At 41.4% G+C, this 10,541-nt stretch overlaps 1 protein-coding gene and 1 long non-coding RNA gene across 2 annotated transcripts in view; both read left to right on the forward strand.

Annotated features, from left to right (window-relative positions):
- LOC104995504 (antigen WC1.1-like) overlaps positions 1–78 on the forward strand; it is a 49,874-nt gene extending 49,796 nt beyond the window's left edge. Inside the window, 1 exon segment of the mRNA XM_010849380.1 lies at positions 68–78. Within this exon segment, the coding sequence (XP_010847682.1) occupies positions 68–78 (11 nt within the window).
- A 72-nt stretch (positions 79–150) lies between these two features.
- On the forward strand, positions 151–2,513 carry LOC104995496. The gene is made up of 2 exons (XR_826060.1): positions 151–517; positions 1,965–2,513. It is a non-coding gene; the product is annotated as an uncharacterized LOC104995496 (long non-coding RNA).
- Positions 2,514–10,541: the final 8,028 nt, after the last annotated feature.

The raw sequence follows: 10,541 nt of genomic DNA on the forward strand, positions 1-10,541 counted from the left end.
CCTTTCTCTGACTGTTCTGTGATGTCTCACATTGGGGTGGGGCTCTCTGTGTCCAGAATCACAACAGGCACACACTGATTTTAAAAGTAATTTCTGTAAAGCACAATTTGTTAAAATAATTGAGTAATGCTCAATGGTAAGACAGTTATTTTGGAATATATATTTTTCAAACAGGAAATATTAAGATATGTAAAATCATGTTTTGGTTTATGGACACATCAAAATGAAACATGGTCTTAGAGAAAAAAATCTTTTAAAACAAGGAGTGACTGGTGCCTCTAGCAGCTCAGAAACTCTGGGTCAGAAGGATCTTAGGTATTTCTCAGACCAACCCCCTTACTGTGGTTTCATCTGACCCTTGCTCTGCCCTCAGAACCGCCAGATCAGAGGACTGTTGCCCTTGGTGAGGATTACGATGATGGTGGAGAGGTATCAGTGACTGGGGCTCCTCATGACTCTCAGGGGAGTGAGGAGGAAGTGCTCCCAGAGAAGGAAGATGGGATGAGGTCTCAGACAGGTGAGTGGGGAGATTAGCTGATCCCCTGAAATCTTCGGTCTTTGTCCTGGAAAAGGTGAATTTGAGCTCCTCAATGCCCAGCCTCTCTGCAGTTTCAAAATATGGATATCTCATGCATTTGATGAGCCACCCTGATGGCTCAGATGGTAAAGAATCTAACTGCATTGCAGGAGACCTGGGTTTGATCACTGGGTCAGGAAGAGCCCCTGAAGAAGGGAATGTCTACTCACTCCAGTATTCTTGCCTGGAGAATCCAAGGGACAGAGGAGCCTGGTGGGCTACAGTTCATAGCGTTGCAAAGAGTCAGACACAACTGAGTAACTAGCACTTCACTTCTCAACCATATGCCATCTTTAATGCTGTCAGACTCCTTGGGTGGGTGTGAGGAATCACTCTACTTTTGGCATTTATGTCCCCATAGTGCAACATAAATTTTCATCTTATTTGTGATATAACTACATTAAAATTTATAGATTAGGGGCTTTTCTGGTAATCCAGTGGTTAGGACTCTGCACTTTCACTGCTAGGGCCTGGGTTCAATCCCTGGTCAAGGAACTAAAATCCCACAAACATTGTGTAGTAGTCAAAAGAAATAGATAGCTTACAGATTAATTGAGCATATTTACCAAATCCAAAAGTAGACAAGTGTTTTGATAACATCTCTGTGCTGCCCTGAACATGAAAGACAGAAATTTTAAAAATGTATTGCAGTATTGAAATTTGTGAGTCATCTGATAATTTAAGATGAGGTCTGTGTATAAGGTTGCAATGACATGTACAAAGTCTATGGTATATGGTGGCCTTAACATTAAGCCATGTTGGTGGATCATTGACTTGGAGCTGATGGTCAGCTAAGGTCTAATTTCCTCCAGATATTTCAGTTGTCAAGAGAAAACACTCTTTCTCTGGAAGAGAGTATTTATCCATCTGAGGGCCTGTGTGGTGCCTGGGAGGGGCCATCTGTGGATGCTCCCGTGATTCTCTTTGTGGACATTTGGGAACATGCATCAAGGCTACTAAGAGCAGAGTTGGTTTATGAGTGAGGAACTCAGATTTTCCCTGTGTCCACTCTCCCTCTCACTGTGATTTCACATCTATCAGCTGTGAGAGGAGAACATTTAAATTTGTTGTTATGCTCTTACTGTTCCTGGGCATCTCCTTGCTAGTGTGTAGCCTGGAAGCAGATCTTCCCAGAGCTCCTGTGTGAGCACAGGTCTCCTGTGATGCAGAATTTCCATATGAACTGAGGCCCCAGAGACCACATGGACCGGATCTGAGAGGACAGCCTGGATCCATCCGCACTGTAACTGGTGTGAAATAGTCTGAGCCTCCTGCCCACACCTGGGTCCCAGGGATGCTTTGTCATCATCACTTGTTTAACAGGCTTCCAACACACTGTCCAGTTCCTTTGTCTCCGTTCTAATTATGCTTCTCTTTGCTCTTTCAGGTTCTTCTCTAAATGTCTCTAGAAAGGAAGCTGATCCTGGGAAAGGAGAACAGAGCCCCTGCCTACTCCAGGGGGAGAAAGGGGACCCTGGGTACGATGATGTTGAACTCAGTGTCCCGGGAACATCCACAGTGGCTTTCCTGTGATGTTGTATTAAATACAAGATGATGCCTCAGATGTTCTGCTGCTGCTTTTAAGTCACTTCAGTCATGTCCGACTCTGTGTGACCCCATAGACGGCAGTCCACCAGGCTCCCCTGTCCCTGGGATTCTCCAGGCAAGAACACTGGAGTGGGTTGCCATTTCCTTCTCCAATGCATGAAAGTGAAAAGTGAAAGGGGAGTCACTCAGTCGTGTCTGACTCTTTGTGACCCCATGGACTGCAGCCTACTGGGCTCCTCCATCCATGAGATTTTCCAGGCAAGAGTACTGGAGTGGGCTGCCATTACCTTCTCCGTCAGATATTCTAATTGCCTGTATTTCAATAGAGGCTGACCTGTGATGGTGTTATATGGAAATTGCTCAAAATGAAATATTCTGATTAAAGTAACTTTTTCTTTTGCTTGTTAATAATTACCAAGTTCCATATCAAATGCTTTTAGATGGTTGGTCCTCAAACACCATTTTCCTCAAAGGAAATACACGATGAGTGCACTGCCATGTTTTCTCACCTTCTTCAAAGGCTAATGAGACTTTGCCTGGGATCACAAATGTTCCAGGTCACTCTTACCTAGAAAAAGCATCTAAACTTGGTCCACATTCACACTCTCCTTCCTAGCAAGATGAATTTGCCAACCAGAAAATGTAGTCAGAACCTTATAGAGTTATTTTATTTGGTGGGAATGCTTAGGAGTCTAAGCCCTGGAGACAGCATCTCGGTAGCTCTGAGAAAACTGCTCCAAGCAGGCAGGAAGGGAAGTCAGGTTATATACAAGTTTGCAACAAAGGGAGAGGCAGTCTGAACATCAAAGATCAGGTACCAAGTTAAGGAATTTAGCATTCTGTTTCTGGGAAGATGCAAGCCTCTGGACTCACTTGATTCAATCCTTCCATATGCAGCTCAGCTATCTGGGGCCAATCCTTGCTCCCCTTAAGGAGTGGCAGATGGCTGCTTCTTGCTTTCCCCAGCTCCTCAGCAATCACCATGGAGGGGTGGCAGCATCCCCTGGATCAGTTTTGGGAGCCCTCATTCACAACTGGAGACCAGAAATCATTGATGTCTGTGACATTTCTTGTTTATTGATATGGCAGGAGATATTTTTATTTCACAAACTCATGAAAAAAACCCAATCCTGAACATTCCTGTATGTTCTCCTTGAGATGTCACATCACCTGTTTTAACCTGTTCTTGGTCACCAGACTTGGATGTGAGTTTCAAAGTTGGAGTTTGCTCTTTGGAGAAAAGGGATACAGTTTTCCTTAACCTGCCTAAGTGTTCACGGGCCAATTAAAACTCTAACTCTACCTAACTACCTCTCCCTTTTTCATCTCTCATTCCCTAGGTTACTTTATCTGTTTATTTCTCAAGCAGATATAGACTCCTCCTTGCTCTCTCCCGTGTCTAGTTGGTTATCAAATCCTTATGAATCCATTCTTTCCATACCTTTGTATTTTTTCTTCAGGACATTACCATTTCTTGTCTGTCCAATTATCTATCCTTCTGAGTGAATTATATCAGCTCATCTCTCTCCCTAATTGATGGATGGCAAATTGTTGCTCACCCACACCCTGTATTCACGTGGGACAAGAGGGCAAGAAAGTGGAGACCTAGGCAGAGGGGATCTAGAAAAAGGGATATAGATGGGAAGATCAAGTACGTTTGTCTATTTATGTTTCAAAGATGTGGATGGAGCGATCTGATATGATTGAATTCTTAAAAGAAGTTCAGTTCAGTTCAGTCTCTCAGTCGTGTCCGACTCTTTGTGACCCCATGGACTGCAGCATGCCGGGTTTCCCTGTTTATCACCAACTCCCAGAGCTTACTCAAACTCATGTTCATTGAGTCAGTGATGCCATCCAACCACCTCATCCTCTGTCGTCCCCTTTTCCTCCCACCTTCAATCTTTCCCAGCATCAGGGTCTTTTCCAACGAGTCAGTTCTTCCCATCAGGTGGCCAAAGTATTGGAATTTCAGCTTTAGCATCAGTCCTTCCAAAGAACATTCAGGACTGATTTCCTTTAGGATGGACTGGTTGAATCTCCTTGCTGTGGGACTCTCAAGAGTCTTCTCCAACACCACACTTCAAAAGTATTAATACATTGGCGCTCAGCTTTCTTTATAGTCCAACTCTCACATCCATACATGTCTACTGGAAAAACCATAGTCTTGACTAGACGGACCTTTGTTGGCAAAGCAACAAATAAGCAAATTTGTTTGCTTATTTATAATTTGTTACAAATAACAAAGCAAAGCAAATATTTCTGCTTTTTAATATGCTATCTAGGTTGGTCACAGCTTTTCTTCCAAGAAGCAAATGTCTTTTAATTTCATGGGTGCAATCACCATCTGCAGTGATTTTGGAGCCCCCAAAAATAAAGTCAGCCACTGTTTCCCCATCTATTTCCCATAAAGTGATGGGACCAGACGCCATGATCTTAGTTTTCTGAATGTTGAGCTTTAAGCCAACTTTTTCACTCTCCTCTTTCACTTTCATCAAAGGCTCTTTAGTTCTTCCTTGCTTTCTGCCATAAGGGTGGTGTCATCTGTATATCTGAAGTTAGTGATATTTCTCCCAGCAATCTTGATTCCAGCTTGTGCTTCATCCAGTCCAGCATTTCTCATGATATACTCTGCATATAAGTTAAATGAGCAAGGCGACAATATACAGCCTTGACATATTCCTTTCTGGATTTGGAACCAGTCTGTTGTTTCATGTCCAGTTCTAACTGTTGCTTCTTGACCTGCATATAGATTTCTCAGGAAGCAAGCCAGGTTTTCTGATATTCCCATCTCTTGATGAATTAAATCTAGAACTTAAATAAAGAATTTAAAGCTAATGGGGTTCTCTGAAAACACACTGTTTCAAGATTGCTTTAATCTGTTACTACTGAAAATGTAAATGTGATACTGTTGTGATTCTTCAGGGTAGAGAGAGCTGTCATGTAGGAGTGGCCAAGTATTACATTTCACAACACCCCCTTGCCCCCAATTCTACTGTGGACATGTGGAGAGGCTGCTGAACTTATATAAGACCTGAGAGTGATGGCCTGGTTGTGAGCTGAACGACCCAGTCCCTGGTTGATGGCTCTGCATGGTGTCCAGTGCTCAGATCTACAAGTCATGCTTACAGTCTTCATAGTTCTAGGCTGTTCTTAGGAATGGGAAGATACCCAGGACTTCTCCCAGGGCAGCTCACGTAGCTATTCACCATTGGGAAGTAATGAAATAAATGACATACGATGAAAGAAATAAAGTATACTCACCAAGAAGCTCAGTGAACTCCAAAAAACACAGATAAACAATCAAATTCAGGTAAAGAATATGTGAACAAAATAAGATTAAAATTATTTATTATAATTATTGTTATTGTTTTTAATTTTTGGCTTTACTGGGTCTTTGTTGCTGCACATGGGCTTTCTCTAGTTGCAGCAAGCAGGCACTACTTCTCTTTGTGGACAGCAGGCTTCTCTATGCAGCAGCTTCTCTTGTTTGGAGCACAGGCTCTAGGAGCTCAGGCTTCAGTACTTGCAGAATGCAGGTTCCTGTTTGTGGTTTGCGGGTCCTACAGCATGGGCTCAGCACTTGTTGTGCACGGGCTCTGAGTCACTCCACAGAATAAATTCAGTTTTTTTTTTTTTTTAAAGAGACAGAAATCATTAAAAAAGGAAGCAAACAGGGAGTTTGCTGTTGGTTTAGTGGTTAGGATTCGATCCTTTCACTGCTGTGCCTGGATTCAATCCTGGTCAGAGAACTGAGATCCCTGAAGCTGTGCAATGAGGCAGAAAAAGAGAAGGAATCAAACAGAAATTCTTTTTAAGATTACAATGAATGAAATGCAACAAAATGGAAAATGCTACAGAAAGCATCAGCAATAGCAGAAGAATCTTTGAGGCAGAAGACAAGAAAATTTAAACTAACCAGCCAGAGGACAAAGAAAAAAAGAATGAAAAAATTGTGAAAGAACCTGTGTGAACTATGGTATAACATTCACAGTAACAACCTGCACATTATTGGAGTCCCAGAAGGAGAAGAGAGGGAGAAAGGGACAGAGATTGTACTTAAAGAAATAATACCAGATAAGTTCCACATCTGATAAGATTTAGACATCCAAGTTCATGTAGCTAATAGGTCACTCCTCAGAGTTCATTCAAAATGATTGTCTCCAAGACACATTGTTCGTAATCAACACAAAGAGAGAATTTTAGAAGCAGCAAGATAAAAGCAAATGCTCTCTCACACACAAAATCTCTGAAGAACCTTAAGAATATCAGCAGACTTCTCAGAAGAAAGCTGACAAGCCAAGAGAGAAAGGGATGATATATTCAAACTGATGAAAGAAAAAACCTGCAAACCAAGAATACTTTTCTCAGGAAGGTTGTCTTTCAGAAATGAAGATGCGTTAAAAACTTTCCCCCAAAAATAACAGTTGAGGGAGTTTACCAACAGAGTTCTGTCTTAGAAGATTGCTGAGGGGAGTTCTTAGGTCTCCCACATTGCAGGCAGATGCTTTAACCTCTGAGCCACCAGGGAAACCCAAATGAAGGATACTAATTATTATATTAAAGAAGTGAAAATATACAGCAGACGTGTAAATGTAAATATGTAATGCAATTCCGAATATTCTAACACTGAGCATGGTAGTGTGCTAACCAGTTAGCTCAAGGGGAGCATTAAGATAACTATAGAGAAAAATATTTTATTAGTGATATACAATATAAATACAGATAAATTCTGACATCAAAAGCAGAAAGTATAGGAGAGGATCAAAAGGTAGAGCTTTTGTATGCGATTGAAATTAATTTGTTATCAGTAAAATATAGACTATTGTGTCTTTAAGATATTTTATGTGAGCCATGTAACAAACATGTAAAAACCTACAGTAGATTCACAAAAAATAGAGAGAGAAAAATCAAAGCACATCATTATCCAAAACGATCAGTTCACAGTTCTAACTGTTGTACAGAAAAGTCAAGTTATCGTGGTCTCTACAACATCCTTCAGTATCAGCCCCAGAGGACCTTCCTTTTACAAAGTGAAAGACTAAGTAGTCTGTTTGTTATTTTAAGCCAAAGAACTCTATCTGCACCTCATCTCCTTCCTTATGTCATATAGATGGTGTGGCTGTGCTTTTTTAATTGCAAATTTTCTTCTTGTGATGTTCCTGTGTGGTTTTAATTGAAAAACTTCCAAGTGATAAATCATCCAAATACCCTGTCTCCTCTGTTGGGTCTGATTAAGACTTAATAAGAAGCCACATGTGAGTGTGTTGTGGTTTGTCTTGTGTATCCTTAGAGACAGAGGTTTATAGTGTTTGTTGTGATGTATCTGGTGGTGATATGCACATTCTTTTTTGAAAATCAAATTTTGGCCTGTTAATTGCTGAAAACATTTATCCTTAAAACAAAAATGTCAATTAGCTAAATAATGTCCTCAAAAATAGTTCTTCATAGTTAAGATAATTTCTCTTAAATATCTAGTATAGTGCCATTCAATCATTCAATAAACCTTAGATGAGCATCTATTAACTTATAGAGAGTGGAAATACAGAGCTTATACTCAGGTACAGGCCTCACTCCAATCCTGGGCCCTGGCAGGGCCTCAGCAGATGCCTGTAGCCTGTAGGAGCCTTGGATAGCATGCCCAGATGGGGAAGAATTCGATAATAAGGAAAAGAGAATCTGTTCACAGACTTTAAGATGTTAAAGAAGGAGCACATTTTGCTGTATTTCCAGTGTTCTTAGGCTGGTCCTCAGACTGGACTCAGCTGCACCAATGCTCCATGTGCAATAGAGCATCAGGTCATGGAGTTCAAATCTGAGCAACCACTCAGCCTTTGAACTCTGAGTGCCATTCCAGTGGCACTAATCTTGGATTTAAGTGGCTTAAGAATGACCACCCACAAAAACTCAATAGCTCTGGAGTTGGCGATTACATCAACTCTGAACAGAGGTGGATTAATCATGAAGCTAACAGCCTCTCCTTACACGTGCCCCTTCCAAGTCCTGTTAGGGGAGCCCTAGGGCTGTGCTCATAAGAATATAGGTTTTGAATGTGCCATTTTCTTGAGTTGAGGGGAAAAATTCAGCAAAATTGTTTCTTAACCAAAGGTGAAGTAGTTAATTATCTGCATGGAGCACTAAACTCAGGAATCAGATGTGTTCAGGAAATCAAAAAAAAAAAACTTACAGGGCTTAGAAATACATGCTGCCTTTTCATTAGTATACAATTGGTAGAAGGCAAAAACAGGATCAAAGATGATGGATAGGCTAACTCAGAGTAAAGAAGAGCTGTTTAAGGATGAATGTCAAGATGCTAAGAGACAAATTTGGGAAACTGAGCCTGATAGTCAGCATCGAGTGATGTAAAGGGAACAGGAGATGCACTAGGGGCAGGTGCTCTTAAACAGGACTTGGATCTAGGTGTTGGTCAATCAGAAATGGTGACTGAGAAACAACCAAGCCCAACAGAGGAAGCAAGGTGAGATCAGAGGGAGTAGCTTAAGACGAAGACACAGAAGGAAGAGATTTAGGAAAGGACCTGCTTCATGTGACAGATTCTGTCTTCAAGTCTTCTTTCTCCTTGGTATCCATCAGAAGAGACTCTGTTCTGCTGCTGGAAAAAGTGACCCCCAAATCTCAGTGGCAACACACACACACACATACACATACACACACACACATATACAAATGAACACATACTTACATACTCATATACAGACACACATATACACACACACTCATCACAACCTACAGACATCTGTGGTCTGTGAGGCTCTCGCACATGCACCATCTGGAACATGCAGCTTCTGGGGCAGGAAAAAGAGAGAGACTAGAAAGTCACACTTGGGCTTTTCCTGCCTCCACTCAGAAGTGACACAGGTGACACCGCCCACGTTTCATTGGCCACAATGAGTCACCGGGGAGTAGAAGTACAGCTATTTGACAAGTATTACTGTCTATCTACATCCTTCAGTAGAACTCCTGAGAGCAGTGCTGTCAGTTTTTTCTCACCTTGGAGAAGCTTCTTAGGTACAGAGATTGTGCAGAGATTTGTGCAGAGATTGAACGTGATCTGACCCTCTCAGAGTGGGATTTGAAGGCAATTTCTATCTGGCTCCTTTGGTGTGTCTCTGACTCCTTATTCCACTTCAGCTTGTTCGAATGGGATTAATCAGATTTGTGTCTCCCCTGCCCTTCTCCCTTCCCCACTCAGTATCACTAACTGCAGGGTGATTGTTCAGCATTTGTTCATGCATTCATTTCTTATCTGATATTTGTTAAGCTCTTTCTATGTGTCTTTACTTGACCTTATGGAGGCATTGAAGAACAAGACACAATACTTGCTCCCAAAAAATACCACTTTAGAGACAAAAAGAAAGTTTTTACAGATTAAATAGACACAGCAGTAATTCTGAACTGGAAGAATTAGAAAGTATTTCCAGAAATGACAGCTCTGTGCTTTTAAAGATAAAGGAAGTTATATATATTTTCTTTCTGTAGTGGGCTTGAACATGTGTCCTCTAGATTCAAATATGCATAAATGTAATACTCGCTATTTTTATAACTGATTTCATCTTGTGCAATAGCAAGGGGTGTTTACATGGACTGAAACTTCCATGAAGTTAACATAGACTCTCCCATTTGAAATTTGTCCCCCAAGTTAGCTCGGATTTATGCTAATAATTATCTTGTCAAATCCAGTTCCAGCTCCTGCTAAGACTGGTTTTCCTCTATTTCAGGAGGCATCTTCTTGTCTCTCCTCCCACAGATGGTGTCTGGGGTGGGAGGGCTTCTTCCTTTCCAACAGCAGCAGGGAAGGGCCCTTGGTCTGCTTGCGCACCACTTAGAATATGCTTGTCTTTGATTTAGTAGCTTTGATCTGCTCTGGTCTCTGGGTATTTGATGTTGCACTATGGAGGAATGAATGAGGCCAATTCAGTGCCATACTCTTTGTTTGATGTTGCCAGTCATATACTGTAAAGGGTTGAACAGAGATGATGGGTTGGACCTCAGTCAGCTCATGACCAGCTCATGACCAAGCTCATCACATGCCCTTGTGATGAAGTTGTCTTTAGTAAAGAACCCTTTACAAATCTTGGTCCAGCCATGCAAGGAACACAGATGGTAAGGTGGGTCTCCAGTACTTTTGTGTAACAACTCAATTAATTGTTTTCTTTTAAAGTCATATAGTTCTTTTTTAATTCAAAAATATTTTGTATATTATTCCCTCTGATTGGTCCCAAAAATGTCCCTCTACCAAGGATATTTAATTATTAACTTTCCTAGCAAAGAGATTCAGAGAAGGCAATGGTACCTCATTCCAGTACACTTGCCTGGAAAATCCCATGGACGGAGGAGCCTGGTGGACTGCAGTCCATGGGGTCGCTAAGAGTCGGACACGACTGAGCGACTTCCCTTT

This window comes from Bison bison, unplaced genomic scaffold, assembly GCF_000754665.1.
Source record: "Bison bison bison isolate TAMUID 2011002044 unplaced genomic scaffold, Bison_UMD1.0 scf7180017864281, whole genome shotgun sequence".
Taxonomy (NCBI): Eukaryota; Metazoa; Chordata; class Mammalia; order Artiodactyla; family Bovidae; genus Bison; species Bison bison.